This window comes from Leucopleurus acutus (assembly GCF_964270905.1).
Source record: "Leucopleurus acutus genome assembly, chromosome: 6".
NCBI classification, from domain to species: domain Eukaryota; kingdom Metazoa; phylum Chordata; class Mammalia; order Artiodactyla; family Delphinidae; genus Leucopleurus; species Leucopleurus acutus.
The window spans coordinates 32,638,996-32,662,235 of NC_139149.1; the positions used below are offsets into that span (position 1 = coordinate 32,638,996).

The 23,240-nt window shown below is 38.5% G+C and overlaps 1 protein-coding gene across 1 annotated transcript in view; it reads left to right on the forward strand.

Moving 5' to 3' along the window:
- The window catches only part of ARHGAP15 (Rho GTPase activating protein 15), a gene marked incomplete at its 3' end in the record, with an annotated part of 621,352 nt that overhangs the window by 492,044 nt on the left and 106,068 nt on the right, over positions 1–23,240 (forward strand). The window contains exon 12 of the mRNA XM_082841317.1: positions 2,212–2,346. Coding sequence (XP_082697443.1) covers positions 2,212–2,346 — 135 coding nt within the window. The remainder of the gene's footprint in view (positions 1–2,211; positions 2,347–23,240) is intronic.

Here is a 23,240-nt window from a genome sequence, read left to right on the forward strand (position 1 = left end):
TCATTTGGCGATCTTAAACCTATGCACGAAAACGACAATTTGTATTGGACTTTTGTGATAAATTTTTGGTAGAGATAGTTGTGTGTGTGAACATGTGTGTGTGTTGTGTGTGTGTATGTGTTTATTTAGGTTTCCACTTAAAGTTCAGTGCCAAAGCTACCGTACTTATACATTTTCTAAATGTGCTTTAAGCAATAAGTTGTACAACATTTTTAGAACATGTGTTAAGCTATTTCTCTAAGAATGAAGCTCTTAACAAAACATAAGCACTCTGCATGAGATCTTAGCAGCAAAGTGCTTAAAAGATAAAGTAAGAATTGGTACCATGGGAAGAACACCAGCTGTAGAACGCACAGGTCCATTATGAGAAGTATGGTAGTGGGTAGGGAGAAAATGATTTAATCAGGAGTAAAACCAATTTTATTATAAGGGCACGCAGGGGGTGTGGCACCATAGTGAGAGGGACATTTCAAAATATCTGACAGATTTCAACAACGTGAAAAACCCGTTCTTTAAAGTGACAGTAAACCCCATCAGGTCTCCCTTTTTGATGCTATTGTTAACAGTTGACTGTTTAAAGCTGGCCTGCTAAGATGCTGTCGTCCTATTTCAATAGTGTGTAGCCAAATAAAAGACTAATTGTTGAAATACAATCAATCAAAAATGATTGCAGGGCAGAAAGAAGGTCTCCTCTGCTGATTTTGTTGTGGATCAAATTATTGTGTTATGGCCGAGGTAGGAATGAAGGCTGAAAGGGGAGAAGAAAATAGCCCGTCTGAAATAAACAGATTCACCTTCATTCCTTCTCTTTGCAAACAGCCAATTGAGCAGGAACATAACTTACTAGCCCTGGGAGTAATAGTCCATTTAGAAAAAAAGATCTGATAAAGATTTCGGCTAATATTTTTAAAAGGACATGAAGACTATTAGCAGAACAGCCCATGCAGAGATCCCCTATAGTGACAATTCTCAGCTTTTCTTACATTTTTGGTGTCAGTTCTCCTCTGCATTCATAAAACTGACACAAGCAAGCATCTGAATGTGAGCTTCGGACGTCGGTAAGGAAACACAATTCTAGTTGACCAAATACCTATTAAGTTCTTGCCAGGATACTCTGCTTTCCCATTAACCCCCAGATTGTCCAGAATGATTAGCTTTAGTTTTCATTAAGCCCAGAATCCAAAATCTCTTCTGTGTTGTACGTTCAGAAAGACAAACGCTGTGGATCAGCAGCAATGCTTTTATGCCTGCTTCCTTTTAGTTGTATGCAAAGATGTCACTTTCAGACCCTATTACATCCACTTTTTGGGTGAAAATGATTCCAGACTTTCATACTGAAGACGAAAAGGAAGGAAATAATTGCCCAGCGTCTCTTTATTTCTTCTAAGAACTTTATTGTGGCCTTTATTTTCTTTAATATTTAAATGTCTCAACTCACTCAAGCTTCCCAAGCAAACATTTCCGTTATTTCTAAGAGGAGTTGGTAAGCACTTGTGGGTTGTCTTTAGTGTGTTATCATTTTTGACAGCTTTGCATAGCCTACGTAGGCCAACAGGGGTCTGTCTAATATTGTTGCTGGGCACATTTTCCTTGCTGAGATGAAAACTAAAAAAAGATATTTTTGAAGCAGTAAGAAGGAATTAATATCCTTTCTCACTCACTATTCTATTCCTTGCTGACTTTATATTCAGTGAAAAAAGGAAAAAAGTGTTACCCATTATTCCCTTGTACATAGCAAGACTAACACATGTAAAGCAATAACTCATTTTCTATTGCCATGTTTAGCATATGTCTCCTGTTGGCTCAGCAAGGCCTTTAGGCCGGTCCCTTGAGCCGGCCATCATTGGCAACTCTTAGCCCCTCGGCCTCAAAACCAAATAGCTTTGAATCATGTTGAGCTGTGATGCTAATTTTCATACTGATGCATTATGGGAATAAATGTATCTGACATACTGTGTCAATGGCACTGTCTCTTTGTGTCTCTTGTTTTTTGTTAGCTGCACTCCTACAGATGGTATTCCATTGAAAACGTTCCCGTCCTACGGAAAAAAGAAAAAAAAAAAAAAAAAAACCATGCACAGCACCAAACCTCTAGGTGCAGAAGGCTGTTAACGGTTGCTGATGATAGTAGGCAAACATTAACATAATAATTAGTGTCTTGTAATTGTTTCATTAAAACCAGTTGTTCCATTTCTCCTCGTGTTTTCCCAGAAGAGAAGCTGAATTTGGACGACAGCCAGTGGGAGGACATCCACGTTGTCACTGGAGCACTGAAGATGTTTTTCCGGGAGCTGCCTGAGCCGCTCTTCCCTTACAGCTTCTTTGAGCGGTTTGTGGAGGCGATCAGTAAGTACCTTACAGACAGGAGCGGTTGGTGCAATAACCTGGCAGTGTGGAATTACTATTAAGTAAATAATAAGAATGGTGATAATAGCAATATGGTGATGATAATATCCCCAATGCTCCACAGCTTTCATTTTAGTTTTGGTGTTTTTGATGGCTTATTCTTATTTCTGCAATATTATCTAAGTGTTTTGAAAAATTAAGAAAAAAAGAAGAAGGCATCCTGTTTAGGGTGGCCAGTTTTCAACTAAGCCTCCTCAAATGAAAATGCCTTCTCATGCAATCTGCTTTACAGGGGCCACCTTCCGCCTCCCTAGCCCCTACCTTTATACTTTCAGAATCACAGTGAGTTTAACTGAGTTCAAGGAGATTTTGAAAAAGAACCGAAGTGAATTAACTATTACATTTCATTAAAGAGGTGTTAAATCATCAGCTGAGGCATCACCTTCTCAAGGCTTGCTCACCCTACGCCCACCAACACTAGTAAAGAGTTGGCTACAATTTGCTTACAAACAGTGTGAAGATTAAATTAAGTAATGGAAAGTTTCTTCTGTTAAGCTGGTGGCCTTATGGGAGGTTGAGTTGTATCACTTACTAGCCAATAGTCGTCGTATGCTCCCTGAAACTTCCTTTCTATTATTTTCTCATTCATAACACACGCACACGCGCGTGCGCACACACACGTAAAAACGAATGAATGAATGAATGAAAATCTTTCCAAATGCAAGGAAACTTCTGCTATTGATCCTCGGAGCAGCAACGATTAGTACATCTCTAAATTTAACATCTTAGGGTGTACTTACTATGATTGTGACAGCTTGGAAAAAGTTTCCTGGCAAGCAAGCTGATTCAAGGAGGAAAAAGAAAGAAGAAAGAAAGGTAAAATTAAAAAGCTTGCAAGCCTGGCAGGAGCTTAATTAAAGTCCAAATGAGAATAATCTCCAAGAAAAAAAAGTGCTCTACTTAGGAGGTCTGATCTTGGATGGCTGTGTGTACAGTGTTCCCATTAGGGGGAGTGGGATATGGGGAGCCTGTTGGAAACAGCCCCTCAATATGCCCTTTTATTCTGTTTTTCATTTCACAAAAGTCTTCACGCTTGTTTAAAGCTCTGGCAAAATGATGTCAAGAGGAATAAAGCAGAGCTTATTCTCCCAAGGTCTTTCTCTCGCTGCCTGCTCACAATTTCAGATGTTGTTGTTGTTGAATAGAGTAGCAGTGCTTTAAGCATGGGTTTTGAAGTGAGGCTGGAGCTCATATCCCCTGTCAGAGTTTTTATTTCATGAGCCCTCTGCTTCTCAAGAACAGTATTTTATAGTTCCCAGGCTCTCTTCACTTCTTTTTAAAAGGAGGAATAAAGGAAAAATAAACAAGCATGAATTTCCCTAACAGTTTATTCTGATATTCCATCTTGGAACACTCAAGCACGGAAGATCACTCATAATGCGAAGACAGTGTTCTGGTAAGACACTGGGGGCTTTTGCATTTGGGTACATATTTCTGATTATGTATGTTTAGAGAATTCATACAAATTTCACATCGTGGTCGCCATACTTTTAAGTGAGAATTGTCTTATTTGGAAATATACTTGTGCATGTGCTGATTTGAGGGCTACGATGTAGGATACCCATCGTTTAAGCTTCCTTTAGTTAACCTGATTCTGAAGATATTAGGCAAGCCATTCCCTTAGTCTAAGAGATGTGGGAAGCAGGCCCTCAAACCCATGAGAGGTTGTGTCCTTTGAATTTCCATAAAGAGGAGGACCATCTCTGGTCTATCCTAGACTTGACTCCAAACTGGACAGAATTTCAGAATTATTGGCATGGTTAGAACTTAACAAAGCAGAATTGAGGTAGGCAGCATGCTGTTGTGACTGATGGCCATTGAGAGGATTTTTTCCAACACCTATCAAATAGGCTATGGAGAAAATGAATGAGAGAGTGCTTTAGAAAGTCCTTTAAAGATGTAAGATACTGAACAAATGCTAACAGCGTTTCTCCAGATGAGCTTTGTTTGAGAAAGTAATCTAGAAGCAAAGAGACGGGAGTTTTTCCTTCATTGCCCAAGGCAAGGAGAATCACCCTCAGCAGGCTTACCTTACCTAACTCATGTAGTACGTAGTATTTTTAATATGTCAAATGGAGGGACTACCCAAGAGGCTGATATGGCTGAGAAATATGATGTTGGAAAGGGACATATGTTTGCTAATCCATGCATTTTTGACATAACCTTGACATTAGTTCTTGAATTCTCAACTCAGCTTGAGGTTGTAGTTCATGTTTAAATATCCTTAAGCAATGGCAGAATGGCCACATAGTTCTTTGGAAATGGCAAAACCACACCAGAGGAGGCACTTTTACTCCACGGTGCACTAACTGAGTAAAAAAGTTTTTCCAAAATATAAGGACATCCATATCCAGTCCCAGAGAAGTGCTGGGCTTTATCATAGCTCTCGCTGCCTCTTGTAAAATCTATACCATGAGAAGCTCAACAGACCTGCCCATGAATTCTTCGCTCTTTATGAAAAGGAACCAGCCAGGTGAGGTCTGTCTGCAGGGGAGATGTCCATATAGGCTGGCTCTAGGCTTCTTTGACCATCTTCATCCATCACTTCTTTGCTCTGTACCTGTGGAAGGTTGACCCTAGCCAGCTGTATCGCAGAGGTGCTCTTGAGGGCTGGCTTCCTGCTGCTACAGTCAGTGGAAGTCTCTGGTGATAGATGGCAGAGGGAGGGGGAAGGAAAAGACCAACCAGTTTTTTTAGTTTATCTTCCACCCCCTATCCCTTGCCCACCCATCTGCCTCAGATACCTTCTCTACCTGAGGATCCATGATGTCCTCCATGTCTTCAGCCCATTCTGGTTCCATCTTCCATCTGGTGATGTGGACCCTCCTCCCTTTGTCCCTCCAGCCTGGTAGTGGCTTCCTGCAGTGGCTGGTTTCTTGGTGACTTCAGGCTTCCTTATTTGGCTCTCAGCTTCTTCATCACATGGGTAACCAGTTCCCTGCATCAAAATCATTCCCTCTGTTGGTAAATGCTTGAAGTGATGTCTGGTCTCTGGTTAGCCACTAGCAAAACTCCATGCCAGTCACTGTCATGGTTCATGTAGCTATAACGTTATTTTCCTTTACTGTCTCACTACCCCCAAGCCCAGTTTGTGAAGGCTTAAGATTTCTATTTGGCCCCAAATTGGGAGATCTTCTGTTACCCATTCATGACAGAGTGAAAAGGTGAATAGACCAAAAGGAATTTTACATCCAACTGGAATGCTTTGCTTCTGAAGAAGAAATGTTTTTTTGTGTACAAGCAATTAATGATCATTTGTGCTATTTGAAATACTGTTAATTTTTATTATGTTTGAAAGTCATCATTATATATTCCAAGAAGAGTGAACAGAAGGCATTTACTTTTTTAAGTAGTTTCTTTTTGGACCAAAAACAAGCATTAATGATTAATGATAAGAACCAACAATTGCCATAGTGATTCCCTGTCTGATAACACCCATTGGGGTAACAAAAACACTAGCGATTGTTTCATATTTCAGAATCCAAGTACTGCAGCTATTGATCTGAAATTCTATACTTGAGGTCAGTGCAACTGGGTCACCTACAGGTTATTTCATGGGGATTTAACCCACTGACTGCAAGGACTTAATTCCCTGGAAATGACTTGTGTTGAAGGCATTATTAATACTGTAAATGTGAACTCAGTACAAAAGCATGACTTTAGAGTTTTATGAAGGTGATGCAATCTTGTGGCTAAAAGCCTGCAGGGGGTCTGGACATTTCCAGTACATCTAAATCCTATGAAATGTACGAAATTTTTCCTCTATTCCCATCTCTTTTGTTCTGGTACCGCTACCGATCCAAAGAAAAGAGACAACAAACAGTGTCTTTTCTATTTTACTATCTGCATTTTTCCAAAATTCCTGGAAAAGGGAAAGAGAGGAGGAAAACTTGTTGACACTTTTTATAATTATCTAATTTATTTCTGAAAATAACACAGGAGACACAGAAGAAATGGAAAAATCATGTGGAAAGTAATTTCTAGCTCATAAAGTTACTATGAGAATAATACAACATAAGATTTTCTTTATATTAGGTGCTCAATAAATGATTTGAAAGAAATTCATTTTTCAGAGGAAAAAAGTAAGTCACAAAATATTTCCCAAGTTCATATGGCTCAGAAGATTAGGTTTAGCATTAAGCTGCAGACTCTAAAACATAAATACTTTCCATCATCCTACATTGCATTTCTGGGACTGTTTATCTAAAAGAAATCTTGCTGGAAGAATAACTAACAACTAAACTAGCTGTTGCCAAATATCTGTCTGTTACATCATCCTATATAAAACCTATATATCCCATATCATTCTATATAAGATCGTGTCATTTCTGTCTTTTTTTTCAATGCTAGAATGAAATGATCAGAAATTTTAGTATTGGAGTTCTAGGTTAGAAATAAGTTAAAACTTTCCAAGAGTGAGCTTGTTTCAGTATTTACTATTAGATATTAAAAGCATCAGTGCTTTAAATATTGCCCTCTTTGAGTACATTTTAACCCTCCACTGTATTATTTTTGTAACCAATTTTTCACCTATCCCCTTTTGAAATTCATTTAGATATATATAATGTTACTTTCCTATTTCATATGAGTACCTGTTTCAAGCTGAAGTGTTATTAATGTTCCTTTATACAATTCTTCACTTTTATCAAATTACAACATGCACCAAACCAGATTCTACAGAGGAGTTTATGATGGAAAGTGATGGATTGGGCCCTATCACTTCACATCCCCAGGCCTATTCATGAGAGGAAACCTCCTTCAACTATTTCAGTTTTCATCTCTTGTAGTCGTTACTTTCATAACTCTGGATAATATCTCTACTTCTTGACTTATCTACTATAGATAATACCTAATATGAAATATTAATTTATTCTACTTCACTTCCTCTAGCATTTGATAGTCATATTATTATATGTAGATGTTGAATAATACACATAAACCTCTGTTTCTTGTTTCATTCAGCATTCTACAGTAGCTCCTAACTTTCCTTTGTAAAGTAAATATATTTTCCTTTCTACTCTTTCCTTTACCTCTCTTCCTTTCTTTCACAATCTCTGGTTATTAACTCCTTTAAATTTTAAAAGTTTGACCAATTAGAAAACTAATAAACAGCATTGATATTTGCATTATTATGAGTTTGTAAGTCTTGTTCATTACCTGTCCAAGAGGTTTCACAAAGATTCCTTCTTTAGAATTCACTGTCACAATCCCTACACTTGTCAAAGAGTATTCCTCACCAGGTCCAATAGAATCTATTTTATTACACTCCAAAAATTGCTTAAACTCTTGGCCATATTTGGTTCCCTTTATAGTTGGATCGTGCTTTTCTTGTGCAGACTTTTTATTTATTTTTTTCCTGGCGTCTGTAATTGCTTTTCTTTTTCTTTGCTTTTTTTCTTTTATAATGTCCTTACTCATTTCTGACGCTATTGCACAGAGTCCCGATTTACCAGGATGGCTTCTTTCTAGAGGCTTCTGCCATTCTAATTCATATTGGAGTGGTGCTTCCAGGGCTGCTTCAGGGTGTTCAGATTTCTTTGTGTTTTCTGAATTAGAGGCACTGTTTCCTATAGGACATGTGTATTAGTTTCCTATTGCTGCTGTAACAAATTACCTTGAACTCAGTGGCCTAAAATAACAGTGATTTATTACCACATATTTCTATAGGACAGAAGTCTGAAGCTTAGTCTCACTGAGCTAAAATCAGAGTGCCGGAAGGACGATATTCTGGAGGCTCTGCAGGAGAATCCACTTCCTTGCTTTTTCTAGCTTCTAGAGGTTGCCTGCATGCCTTAGCCAGTGGTCCCCTTCCACCTCCTTCACAGGCAGCAGTCACATGACATCACATCACTCTGACCTCTTCTGTAGTCAGTCTCCCTCTGACTTTCTCCTCAGTCCATTTTCCAGTTTTGAGGACCTTTGTGATTACATTGGGCACCCCCTGGATCATCCAGGATACTTCCCCATCTCAAGGTCCTTAATTTAATCATATCTACAAAATCTCTTCTGCCATGTAAAGTAACATATTCACAGGCTCTAGGAAGTAAAGTATGGACATCTTTATGGAGCCTATTTTTTTTTTTTTTTTGCCTACACCTTCTCTACACCCATGTCACAGATGCGCTTCATCCATCAATTTTCATCTTCCTGTCTCAAATCTAAAGAATCATCAGAGTTGAGATAACAGTGAAACCATAGGTTGATTAGTAGATGAGCGGAAAATAAAGAGAAATGACCTTGTGAATTTCCTTACAAGATGTTTTATCTATTATTTGTGCAGGATAGGCTTAGAGATTTGTGTCAGGCCTGGGCCAAAGCTCATTTATTCAAGGACTGTCTGATAATTTCACCTTGGTCACCTTCACCTCAGCTCTGTGCTGCTCTTGCTAGAGCATGATTTAGGGTTTGTTGATTTGTTGTATTCTAAATTTCCAAAGTTGCCTTTTGTGTATAAAAATAATTACTTTTCCTTCCACCCCTGAGCAGGGCCCCATCATGGGAATGCAATCAATGCTAACTCCAAGATCAAAACAACCTTACGGGTCCAATAGCAGTCCCCTTATCCTCGTTTTCAGTTACTCTTAAATAATATTATATATATCATGTTTATTATATATCATGTTTATTATGCATCATATTGTTATATATCGTGTTTATTTAATATATGTGCATATACATATATATATGTATTTATGTATATAACACTTGGAGATTAGGCAAGCCAGCAACAAACTGAGACAGTAAAGATGCTTCATACAAGTCTTCAATTTAAAGGTTGTAGTCACACACTCATTTGAAGACAATATTTATGCCTAGTTTTGCTACACACTGATCAGTTAAGCATTAAAACAAATTGTGAGAAATGGTATCCATAAGGTTGACTAAGCATCTTTAAAATCAAGGCACCGAAGGTAGAGCATACCCCATGCCTAGTCCTTAAATATAACTCATCCTACTATACATCTGTCAGTCACACCATCCTCGTATAAAAATGATCTAGGGCTTCCCTGGTGGTGTAGTGGTTGAGAGTCCGCCTGCCGATGCAGGGGACACAGGTTCGTGCCCCGGTCCGGGAAGATCCCACATGCCGCGGAGCGGCTGGGCCCGTGAGCCATGGCCACTGTGCCTGCGCGTCTAGAGCCTGTGCTCCGCAACGGGAGAGGCCACAACAGTGAGAGGCCCACATACCGCAAAAAAAAAAAAATCTAAATTAAAGACATTGCCCTATGTCAGAAAGTATCTATTGCATGTCTTAGTGGTTTTTTCCTATGGCCATCATGCCATTTTACCTTTAAACTATACTTTCAATAAGTAATTGGGAAAATAAACTAGTCAAGTATATTTGCAAATATTTTCTTTACTCTTGACTTTATCTTGCCCTTTGGTCAAACTATTTCTGATGCATCATCAACTCCATGATGACACTCTGGGAGAAAAGAAACAGAGCTTGCAAGGCACTTGACTACGAATAGTTGCTAAACATGAAAGCATGATAGTGACAAATTACCTTAAGACCAGAGAAAGGAAAAAACAGGGTTTAAAGGGTCACCACAGAGAAAGCAGAGATATAAAAATAATGTAGTACAAAAATATTCTCTACAGCACCATTTCAAGGAGATTTGAAATTAAAATAAAGGTAGATTTTACAAATACTCCCCTTTAACTACAGTTTCCACTTCAAGCTCACAGACTTGGAGGGGTTTTTGTTGTGGTTGCTTTTTCATTAGTGTGTTTGTGTGTGTGTGTGTGTGTGTGTGTGTGTGTGTTTTAGCAAACTAGAAATTTTATGGCTGATGCCTAGCTTGTCTCTTAACTCATTCTAATTATATTCATAATTAAATTGTAAAAAAAATAGTTGACTAGAGCCAAATGGCTTGCACAGGTGTCTTTTTGTAGGAATGGTTTAGTGCTAGATAATAAACAACTGGACCTCCATCTACTTAATTTGGCTTAATGAAAAGTCCTTTATAAGTAAAACTAGAAGGTGATTCAGAACTAAAATTGGACCTCGACGCTGAAATTAATTGAGTGGTAACACATCAGCTCCATTAGAAAACGTGGTGCTTGTCTTTTTGCTTTTCCTTAAAACTTTCTTGCACTTCTTTCTTCCATAGCCTTATGAGGTCAGTTTTCAAAGCAATAAACTTCAAGCTGAGCGATGAGCCAGTCAGCCTTCCTGAGCATCCCTGCTCCCACTGAAGAGAGGTGCTTTTAAAAAATATATAGCAAAATGCAGAATTTCTCCTTAGTACCTCAGTGGAAAACAGTTATCGCGACCCTGTCCTCTAATGTAGATTTAGGTCACTGGTTTTCATGGGCTGTTATCAGGGTCACAGCATCAATAGATCCTAATGAAAAATGAGGGTTTGTGGCCTTTGAGATGCCAGTCTCATTTCACATTCTCAGGTTAACATCAGTACTGCTTTGTGATCACCACAGAGAGACCTTCCAAAAGTTTTCTGCCGACCCACTCCCAACTCTGATTCTGGCCACATTTCTGGGAGAATGACCTCTCCTACTTCCCCAGTAGGTTTCTTTTCTCTCACCCAGTCCAGCGTGGTTCTAATTATAAAGATAAGCTAATGATGCAACTGGCTTGCCGTTTCCTTTTGAGGAAAAGCCAAATTCTTTGTGAGGTCTTCAAAGCCCTTCATGTCTGGTTACCTGAAAGTTCTCTTGCCTGGACCATGTCCTTCAAGCCCGCTGATCTCCTGGCCTTTCCTTGAATACCCCAGGTATATGGAGGGTCTTTGTCTGCTCAACCCCTCTGCTACAGGCATGTCCCCATGTTGCCACTCACATGTTCACTTTTCAGTGAGGCCTACCTCATCAGAGAAGCTAACATTTCTACCTGTGGGGCACACCACCACCTCCATTCAAATTCTGAGTCCACTATTTACTACCTTTAAGACCTTGAGCAAGTCCTCAACCTCTCTTCACCTCAATTTCTACAACTAGAAAAAGGATGTAAAAGTAGTATCTTCCCCATGGGGGCTGTAGGGAGTTTAATGAAATGCTAATTATGACAAGGCACTTATTTACGGGTTTCTGGCACGTGACATTCAGTGAACATCAGCTAGTAATATCAGATCAGTGTACAATCAGCCTATCCTTCGGGCCACGCTCTCAAATGACCTTCCTGTCCATTCCCACAATCTTTCCACTCCTCCGATAACGTGTCTCAAGTGACACATATGATCATCTTTATTCTGCTTTAATATTTGTTTCCAGAATTCCAGACAGCACCAAATATGTTTAAGATAATAATCCAGGATATTCTCTTGCTTTGAGATCCAGCAAATCCCACTTTTCTTTATCTCATGACATCTCTCCTTTGTTCTGTCAGCAGTTCCCAGCCCAACTCCACCTGATTATTTCAAAGCCTGTTACTTCATTATAGAACATACATCTTAATCATAACTCAGAGGCTAACCATCTTCTCCAACCTGACGCTGCCTTACTTCTAATGGATATTAGTAAATGTGACATTGATAGTGACACCAGAAAAGACAACTTCAAAGTAATGCCTTCTCCCAGTTGGGAAATTAGCTTCCTTGCTGATGGTGTTCCTGTGTTTTCTCTTGTGAAGGTTATAGGCTCATTGGCAGGAGAGGAGTTTAGGGTGTGGAAGGGGGAGGCTAGACACCAGGCTGTGCACATATTCGTAACACTGTAGATCTTTCTCACAGAAAAAAGCATTCAAAGAGTTGTCAACTAAACCGTATTCTACAAGAAGTCATTCCTCCTCATACACACACATAGACACAGGGACACACACTCACACACATTCTCCAAAGCAGAAATGTTTCATTTTTTTTCTTTTCAGCTCTCACAACTCGTGACATTCTAGCTTTAAAAGGTAGACTTATTTTGGAGAATTCCCTGGCGGTCCAGTGGTTAGGACTCCACAATTTCACTGCCGAGAGCCCAGTTCAATCCCTGGTCGGGGAATTAAGATCCCACAAGCCACGCGGTACGGCCAAAAAGAAAAAACTTTTACAATTATCTCAAGAGAACTTTCCTATTAATCTCCCTGAGCTATTTTTGAACCTTGATATGGGGTGAGAACTGATCCCTTACCCTGTTTCCTCTTGCTTGCTTACAGGCAGGCACAACTCTCATCGGCTCAGGCACCTGTCCTTACTCTAATTCTCCACCTCTCAGTTGATAACAGAGTTTTCTTCTAATAGCTTCTAGGGCTATCACGGGCTCCTTGAAATGCAGCATGTCTTCATTGGCTCACTCTTTATTGTTTTGGAGAGTTAAACTTTAGAAGTGATGTCTGCCAGAGTACTATACATCTCCTGGGGGAATTCTGCTCATGTTGGAACAGCACAATATACTTGCTGAGAATTGCCATGTGGTTTGGAGATTGGAGCCTTTCCCTAAGGATCGACTCACACATTTTCTACCTACACTTTGGGAAACAGAAACATGGAAAATGGATACCCTTTTATAGAAAGCAAGTAGCAGTGCTGGTTTTGTAAGTTAAAGTAATATGCTTGAGAAAACAAAAGCAAACACATATTTTTTAAAAAATCCATGCACGATAGAAAAAAGTTGCACTGGATAATTATGAGTTTCCTCCTTTCATTGACTTATTTATAGTTTTCTATTTAAATGTGCAGTCCCTTTTATTTCATGCAACACCTTCACTTTTCAGAAAATTGAAACTCTAAAAGGGTAAATGTCTAAGGCCCTGAGTCCATGATTACTGTCTAACCAATCAGCTCTTGGCCCCTTTCTCTTTTACTTTTCACTTGGAGCGTCCAGCAGGTGAAAGGTTGACTCTTTCAGATCTCAAGTCCATTCGTCTGCCAAGTAACGGATGGGTAGACCCAATATTGCCATCTGTCATGCTAGTTTGCAGGCAGATACTGTCCTTCCAATACATGAAATCAATGATCTTTTGAGCTTCTCCTCCAGGTCCCTAACTCTAAGCACCATGGTAAGATTGTTCTTTGACACCTTTTGTGTATTATTCTCTGAATATCTAATTGGCACCTAAGAAGGAACTATTACGTCATTGAAATATTTTTTTGAAATTTCTACTCCTTTGTGCTTTGTTACAAAAATGTTTTAGGAAAAAATCATCCTGAGCAATATTAGACACAGAAAGACCTCTGAAACCCCTGTCTATGATGCTAGGATCTGTAATGCTCAGGGCTTCTGAGAGCTGGACCCCTAAGTGAATATGTCTTAGCCAAGCAGAAGACCCAGAGTTCTCCACAAAGGGGAAAGACAGACCAACTAGAACATAACTAGAAGAATCCCATTGGTCAATGTCAGAATCCAAACACCATCTTTCTCTAACAGTTCCTTAATATTTGAAAAGACCTAAAACATAAGCTCCAACCTCTGTGTAGTATGCTCCTTTCTTTCTCTGTTCTTTCAATCATTCTCAAGAATTAAGATCACAGTCTTCCAAGTGTGCCCCTCTGAAGTTTGGAAATTATCTTAGTCAGCTTGGGCTGCCATAACAAAATGCCATTGACTGAGTGACTTAAACAACAGAAATGTATTTCTCACAGTTCTGAATGCTGGAAGTCTGAGATCAGTGGGCCAGCATGGTTGGGTTCCAGTAAAGCTCACTCCCTGGTTTGCAGATGGCCACCTTCTCACTGTATCCTTGTGTGGTGGAGAGAAAGCAAGTTTGGTCTCTTCCTCTTCTTAGAAGGATGCTAATCCCATCATGAGGCCCCACCCTCATGACCTCACCAGCATCTAATGACCTCCCCCAAAGGCCCCACCTTCAAATACCATCACGTTGGAAGTTAGGGTTTCAACATAAGAATTTGGGGTACCACGAAAAAATTAGGGCTTCCCTGGTGGCACAGTGGTTGAGAGTCCGCCTGCCGATTCAGGGGACACGGGTTCGTGCCCCGGTCTGGGAAGATACCACGTGCCGCGGAGCGGCTAGGCCCGTGAGCCATGGCTGCTGAGCCTGCATGTCCGGAGCCTGTGCTCCACAACAGGAGAGGCCACAACAGTGAGAGGCCCGCGTACCACAAAAAAAAAAAAAAGAATTTGGGGGACTGGGGGAACAAAAACTTTCAGGCAATAACAGAAATCATACTTGAATGAATACTTTAGTTGTACAACTTAACCAGTGTAGGATGAAGTTTCTTCCCTTATTCTGGCAATATCTTTCTATTACTGCCACACACGATTTAATTAGCTCTTTATTAATATTAGTTAATTATATTATGGGGGTCTAAAATTGAATTTAAAGTTCCAGGTGTCACTTTTACCCATTTCTCTCTCGTATTAAGTTTGTGTGTTTTTTAACCTACGTGCAGAAATATGCATGCAACCCATTGTGCTTTTTCCCTCATGATCCCAGGCTGTCAAAACAATAACACTAGCAGTGGAGTTTTGCTTTAAGTTTTAAGTTTTGCATAGTCACAAGACTAATCTCACCTGAGTCACGTAACAATTGGAACTGGGACCAAAATCCAAGTTTTTAACCATAAATCCTTCAGTCTCATTACTCACTCTTCCTCTCAGCGTTATGACATTTGCAAATCTGAACAATGTGTATTCCATACCCACATCCAGGTCCTTGAGTGCATTTCAAGACTGTATAGCATAGACTGGAAGGCCATTTGGAACAATGGGGCAACGAGGGAGAACAATTTTATAACATTTTGGGAAGAATTTCAAATACTGTGCCATTAAGAAGAATTGTAGAGAGGGGCATTAAAAATTTACAAAGTGTAATTCTTTAGACATTTGGACAGTTTTAAGAATTAATTTGAATTATAAATATTGTAAACTAAACTGGTCATATAATTACAGTTTCAATTTATAGTTTACTTACCATATTTTCACTTGGATAAAGCCAAGTACAATATGTACAGTTTGCCATTTAAATTAGTATTTAAAACACTACTTTGTGATAGATATTATTATTCCCATTATTTCAATTTAGAAAACTGAGGCTCTTGGACATTAAATAGCATGCCTAAGGCTACCAGCTGGAAAGTTGCAGAACTGAGATTTGAACCCCTATCTGGTAGACTCCAAAGCTGTTGTTCTTAACCAGGAAACTAACAGTCTTGCCTAATTTGGACAAAGTGATAGCAAGAGTCTACTTAGAAATGAGATAATTAGTAGAGTTAGATGTGGCTCAGATGAAGACTCTGTTGTCAAGAATTATAATGAAAGGAAGCTAAGTAGAACATGAATAAATTGCTATGTTCATACACATGGTCTCAAAACCTCATTGTTTATTTAAGAAAGGCTTCTGTCCTGGCTATTCAACTTAAAACAAATTCAACAAAATTTTTTATAGCTTTCTGTATCCAAGGCAACATTACAGGTACTCATTCTCATGCCTAGGTCACTGGAAAAACTTTTAAAAATAAAGTTAAGCACCAGTGAAATTCAAACACTCCTAGCAGATGGAGAAGAAAATGCTTAAAGTGTAGAAACAAGGCACTATGTCCTTATTACATTTTCTAGCAAGTGAATTAAGAAATAGCATAAAATTTCTTACAACTTTCATTGTATGTGTTATTTAATTGAAAGGTAGAACTACAACAAAGCATTGCTTTGCCTCTCATGTCATGTGCTAGAATATATTTTCATGGAGTCTATAGAATAGATTCACTATTTCAACCCATCATATTCATAGCAGAAAAAGCCCAACCAGAGTTAAAATACTGATACTATGTCCACTCACATGCAATGATCGTCCACTTTTTAAAAAACATTTAACATCTTTGTTGAAACAGAGCAAACACACAGAACAATACACCGATCTTGAGAGTGCTGTTAACTGGGAATTATTTTTTATAAAATTGGTTTTCCAGGCTTATATGTTTGTGACTCTTTTCTCTGATGATTAATCATAAATTATCTCTGTTGAATTTTTAAGTATGAAACTGAGTCTAAGCTGTCTCATGTCTAGGTATAGAACTGTATAGTATTGTTTTCCATCTCTTAATCTGACCTAAGGATCTCTGGGGTAGGAGCCATGTTTTAGTATCTTTGTAGCTGCAGCTACTAGGTGAATGCAAAAACATAACGTGCTTTGTGTTGGTTGTTTCATGTAATTCCTCCTTTAACAATCCATTGTAATTAGCAGCAATGGACTGTTGAGGTGGGGGAGTGGGAAGGACTGGTGGTGAGTTAGGTGAGTAAGAAGAGAGGAGGAAACTGTGCTTAATATAGCCCATTTTACTGAGAGCAGATTTAAGAATTAACTGCTTACATCTCTCCAGATGTTCTTATCTGTCTTTAAAGCTCTGTTTTACAGCTACCTTCAGAGGAATATGCTGACTCTAGTCTTCATATTTTCTGTATGTCAAAATGGTATTACTATATAATTTACAAAGACTTCATCTTGGTGGTTTAAAAATTTATGAGAGAAGAAAGGGGATGTTAAATGAGCAAATAAAGTATTTTGATAAGGCTAGTGAACTTTTGCAGTATTCAAAGGGTTACCTGAACTCCTGCTAATACAACTTGCCAGTCTTAAATGCAGGGCAATGGTGGAGAAAACAGTGAAACTGTACTATAAAAATAAATTACTGTCATGAATATTAAGCAACAAGAATATAATAAACATGACTGTTTGCCTGATTCTGATTTATTGGTACTGATATGTGTATAAATTACAACACTAAGTGTTTATTCTAGTTGTTTCAGAATATGGGCCAAACAAAACTGGGTGGACACTTCCCACAGACCTTTCCATCTGCCACCAAATTCCTATTTTACTGCTCCTGTTGCTGAGTTTCTTATGTCGGTGGCATCAGGACCAAATGTGAGCAGCCGTTCCTTTCAGTTTACTTTGCAGACTGAGTAGATAGCCTTTCCAGGATCTGGTGTTACAACTACTACCATCATGAAGTTTCTGCTCTCTTGCAATAGAAAAACCCCAGCTGCAGAGCATCCCGAGGGCCATTCCTACTTGCTCTGTTAAACAGTGCTCACTTTTGACACGGGAGGGTTCATTACTATATTCATGAACTTCTTGGCACCGGATTTGGGATTTCCCAATACTAAGCTGTACTGTGTTTTACAAACTTGCTTAACAGTGGATGTTCTGGATTACTTGTTCTGAGAGGTTAAAAACAGAGAGAGAGAGCAAAAACCACCCTGTGTATCCATGTAAAATCCGGTGGTACCTCAACTGCCGTAAGATAACTACATGAATAGCACAGAGTTGGTCTCGCTGATATTCACAAGTCGATGTTATTAAGATTTGTCATCAGTTTTAATTGACACTCTTTGGAACCAGATATTTGTTAAACAGATGGCCAGAATAAGGTATCGCACAAGAAAATAGCATTCTCCTGCCTCGGGTTTTTAGCTCTTCATCAAAGTTTACTTCAGGAGATTAATTATTTTGGAGATCTCTTTTCTCTAACATTGGTGGCAACCTGCAAGGAAGATAGCCAAAAATTTAATAACCTTAACAAAAGATGCAGTTTCCACGTAGTGGAGTATGCTGTACAGGTGTAAGTTGATGATGCCTGTAAAGAACTGCTGATCATATAAACACTTGGCTGCAGATGAAATGCCAGCTAAAGTTCATGGTGAGGCAAGAATTGTTAGCTACTTAGAACTGGAAGTCTTACAACATTCTTGAGGGCATTTTAACTACATATACACCAAAAGGTTTAAAAATCTGCATACCTATGTATTGACTACTACCTATCTAGAAACTTACCTTAGAAAATTTTTATAGATATGCACCAGTATGTGTACAAAGTTGCTCATAGAAATGTTATTTATAATCGTGAACAATGTAAAAGTAACATATTTGTCCAAATTTGGGGAAAGTTAAATTATGGCACATTCATATAATGAAATATTATACATTTGTTAAATTATGTTATAGAAAGCATTACTCACAAGGTAAAGTGCCAATAAATATTAAAAGAGAGCATAAGGGTGTACAGGTATTAACCTATTTTAAAATATGTATGTAATTATTTATAAGTAGAGAAAGGACAAAGTATTTATTTCAAATATTAACAGGGGTTGTCTCTGACTGACTATATAGCCTTCATTTTTTTTTTTTTTTTGCTTTTTTATGTTCTTCAAGTTTCTTCAATAAGTACATCTGTAATAATGGAAAAAAAAAAAAACCCTAAAACTAAAAAGTATAAAAAGAGGGTGAGTTGACGGTATTGTGAGAGATCCCAGAAGCAGCTACTCTAGAGGATCCCAAAAGTGGTTTTGACCCAAATCACCTTCATAGAAACAGATTCCTGGACCCATTCTGCTAGGTTTTGATTCAGTGTGCCTGAGATGAGGTTGAGACATTTCTACTAAAAAGCAGTGAGCAAATTCTCAGGTGATTCTGATGTGCAGTCAGATTTGGGAACCATTGATTTCTGTCCTTTCTCCTTGATGAAGCCGAAAAGGAGAACGTGTACAGACTATGTTCCTTCTGTACATAGTCTGTTGGCATCACAGCGTCTTACCCCAAAACAAGGTGTGCAATCCTTGAGTGGGATACTGCAGAAGTAAGAGGTAAATTCTCTAAACTAGAGAAGAATATGCGACCCTGTATGATCTAGCGGCACAACAAGGGATAAAGACAATGAACACTCTACAGAAGAGAGAGAGAAAAGTACAGTGGTTGCAATAACTTCACTGTGGAGTCATTCAGTGTATGTGGAGTTTGAAAAATCAGTCAGGGAAAGAACATGAGTACTGGCTCCAGCCCTGAGATGAATGTGTTATGCTGGGGAGAGTGAAGAATCTGAATAAAAAGCAGTAAAGATTGTGGAGATAACAACAGAAGGTAAGGAGTGGAGATACAGTTAAGCCAGTGTTATAAATTCCATGAAGGTTGCAGCCCGCAACTGTAGTATTTGATCCTGTAACCTCCCGCCTAACACCGTACCTTCCACAGAAAAGCTACTCAGTAAATATTTGGTCAATAAATTAACTAATTAATTGCACAGAATTCAATACTACAGAAGGGTTTTCATTTTGATCCACAGCAGAGAAAACCCCATTAAACATTTTTGAGGAAAGTAGTGAAAAACTAAAAAATATTTTTTAGAGAAATTATTTAGTGGTAATTGACAAGATGTATTTAAGAGGAGAGACAGGAGACATAAAACCCTATTGTGTTATCCACCTGGCATTATGCCTGGCTACCAGTCCAGTATGACCTTGGACAAGTAACCTAACCACTCATGGACTCAGTTTTTTCTCTCTAAAGTAATGAAAGTATACCATGTCAAAATTCTGAAATTGAGATACATAGATATGCAAGAGGTTCATGATCCACTGCCCAAAGTGTTGGCCAGGTTTCTGTATATGTGCACCTGTGTATTTTCTGGGACAAGAGTCTCAGAAGATATGTGACCTTGCAAAAATTTATAGAATATGTGCTACTCAGAACATGGTCTGAAGACTGGTAGCATCAGAATCACCTGGGATCCTGTTAGATATAAAAATTCTGGGGCCTGATTCCAGACTTTCTGAATGACAATCTCTGGGAAAGGAGCCCAGGAATTCCTTTTTCACAAGCTCCCCAGGTTATTCATCTGCATGCAAAAGTTTAAGAAGCATCTAGTAGCTAGATGAGTTCTAAGCTTCTCACCAACTTGAAAATCTTTGACTGTTTTGTAAAAAAAAAAAGAAAAAAAAAAGAAAAAGAAGAAAGTATAGATAAGAAAGATGAACAACAAAAAGAAAATTTGCAAAGACTTAATGGCAACTTGGATAGACAGTCATGGTCACATTTTAAACCTGCATGACCAAGAGAACAGGACTGTATTTGACAGAAATAGAGAAGCTATGATGACTGTTTTGCATGCAGTAGAAGACCGGACCAAACACAACTCATCTATGAACTGATTTTTCTTCGTGGCATTGTTCTTATAGACTTCAGAGCAAGACAGTTCAGTGTACCTTTGTGCTGCAAGAAATTATTCCAGGATAACCCAACTGAATACAGCTGTTGGAACGAACACCTAATAGCTGATCAGAAGTTGAAATTGTTCAGAATGAAATGTTTGGCAAAATCCAAGATACCATCATATATACTGATGCGTGTGTGTGTGTGTGTGTGTGTGTGTGTGTGTGGCAAAAAAATATTAAAGCCTAAAATTGGGATTTCCACATGTGAAAAAAGTAATACGATTTGATGAATATGTATAATGTAAAATTACTGTTTCAGAGGTGAGATTGTTTTAAATTTTTAAACAGAGCATTGAGAAATGACCAAAAAATGGTTAACAGGACAAGCAAATTTAAACCTTGACTAATTTTGACAAAAGCTCTACAAACCAAAAGATATCCTTAAAGTAAATGAAACCAACTCCTTTGATTCAAGAAAGAGAAAAGATATGCAGATTGAAAAGAACTTTTAACTCTGTCTGCACTATCATTAAGTGTACTTAGATTTGCACCATATAATTATTATGATTGTGGCAATTAATCAATCAACTGATTAACATGTAAGGTCAGCAGGATCCAGTGATCTTATCTTGAAGCTTGAATTAATTAATTACAGTTTCTTCAACATTATTATTTTCTATTTGTGTGCCCAGTTTGTGCAGGTTGCCCCTGTTGACAAAATGTGGTTTAGTCTCTCTATCACAGCAGGTATGAGCACTCACTGAGGTACTTTTGCTGATATAAAGTCAGAATTATAAGGAAACAGAAATATATTCAATACTTTCTGAAGTAATTGCTTTGTTATTTTTCAACATTTAATGTGTTATATACATTACAGAAATTAACAACATTCTTGTGAATGTTTTTTAACATAAGATCACAGAACTTCTGTCTGTCAGAATAAGAGAACTTCAATTAAACTATTGTAGGTCATATAATAATTCTATTATTCAGATAATTTAGTGTATATTGCAAGAAGTGCCCAAACCTGCACCTTACAAACACATGCTTTTTATAAAAATATTTTTTAAAGTTTTTCAAATATATCACCTCTTTTGCTAATTTTTTGTCAAATGTTTAAAGTTGCATGAGGAAACTGAAGCTAAAACCATGAAGTGGTTTGTCCAGAATCTCCCAGTTCACTAAGAGCATACTGGAATAGAACAACTTTTTCTCCAAGTACGTATTGAATGACTTTTTTTTTTTTTTTTTTTTCTTTTTTGCGGTACGCGGGCCTCTCACTGTTGTGGCCTCTCCCGTTGCGGAGCACAGGCTCCGGACGCGCAGGCTCAGCGGCCATGGCTCACAGGCCCAGCCACTACGCGTCACGTGGGATCTTCCCGGACCGGGGCACGAACCCGCGTCCCCTGCATCGGCAGGCGGACTCTCAACCACTGCGCCACAGGGAAGCCCTGAAAGACTTATTATGGACACAATATATTGAAAGTTAGAGACAGTAAGATGAACAGAACATGCTACCACTTTCATGGAATTCACAGTCCAGCAGGTGAAACAGGCATGTGATGAGATATTTACAAGGGCAGCCCCACAGTGAAGAAATGAAAGGCCTTGAGCACATGAAGGGTCTCTCTTCCACTGCTTATGGTGTTTCAAGATGACATCCTTGATGACGATGCTCCAAAAGGAAGAAGATAGAACACAAAAGAAGTAAATATGTTGCGATATGAGACCTGTTGCAAATGTTAAAGCTGGCTTCTTTTTTTTCTTTTTACTAGAAGCCACTTATTAGCAGGGCCTGTCTCAGTTGGAGGCTCTGCCTTTTTGCTTACAGACTGTCTGACGCCTTTATAAAGTGGGCCACTACATTGTTGATTACTGCACACCAGGGTGGTCTGTGAACCGTTGTTTTCTGCCGTCCACAGTGAGGCAACATCTTCTGAAGTTCTGGTCTCATATGTCCTTGGAGAATGGTTTGTGTTTCCTAAGAAGCTTAAGTCTGGATGATTTACATGTAACATTTTAAACTCCTGTTGTGTAATGCCTGGAGTGAGATTTATATAGGCCGAAACCAGTTTTTCAGGTCTGTGCATGACATGTAGTTACGTATTGTATCACCTACCCCCGTTTATCCATGTGGCTGGAGAAGATGTTCATGGGATGCACAGTAACGAGGATCTGAAAATTCTGTATTCTACTGCAAAATAACATCACGCACATAGATGCTCTGGCTTCTTACGATGATCTCATAGTCAAATGATTAAGTGTTTTGTCAACCCAAATTAGATGTGTTTAATTCTGACTTGAAAAGAAAAAAGAGAGCGGCAACTGGGATAAGTTAAGACATGAAATGGTCAGAGTTTGCTTCTGCCTGATTGGAGTTCATTTTCTCCCATTTACTTTTTTGCTCTCTTCCAAGTGAACAGCATATTTCCTGGATGTGAGAGTTTGTCAAATGACATAAAAAAAAATTCTGAAAACAATTTCAATCTGTGAATGAAAAATTAACATTTATACTCACTCTCATAAGCATTAAAAGAAAATAACACGCGAAAATCCATAGAAATGTGATTGTCAAGCTACACTGACTCAAACCAAGAGACCCAGAATGTAGTACGTCTACTATGCTACATGTGGTGGGTGTGTGGGTGTGGGTATGAGTGTGTATGTGAGATGTATCATTGCCATAGTGTAAAAGAGTTGAATTAGCTTCCACTTGACTAGATGAGAGCTCTTAGTTCTTATTTTGAAAGCAATCAATTGAGCATGGTTAATTAGGATATCACCAAGTAGTTAAGAAAAAAAAAGGCAAGCCACTTACTAGAAAGTATATTTTAAATCTGCTTACATTACAGTGCTGATCAAAGGATTATGAAAAGAATTCACCAAAACTGTGGTTGTTAGGTGCTTTCTGCACAAACACATTTTTCTTTAATTACAGCATATTATTATAGTTATTTTATGTGGTAATACAGGGCTGCCTTTATGGGAATCATTGAGTTATA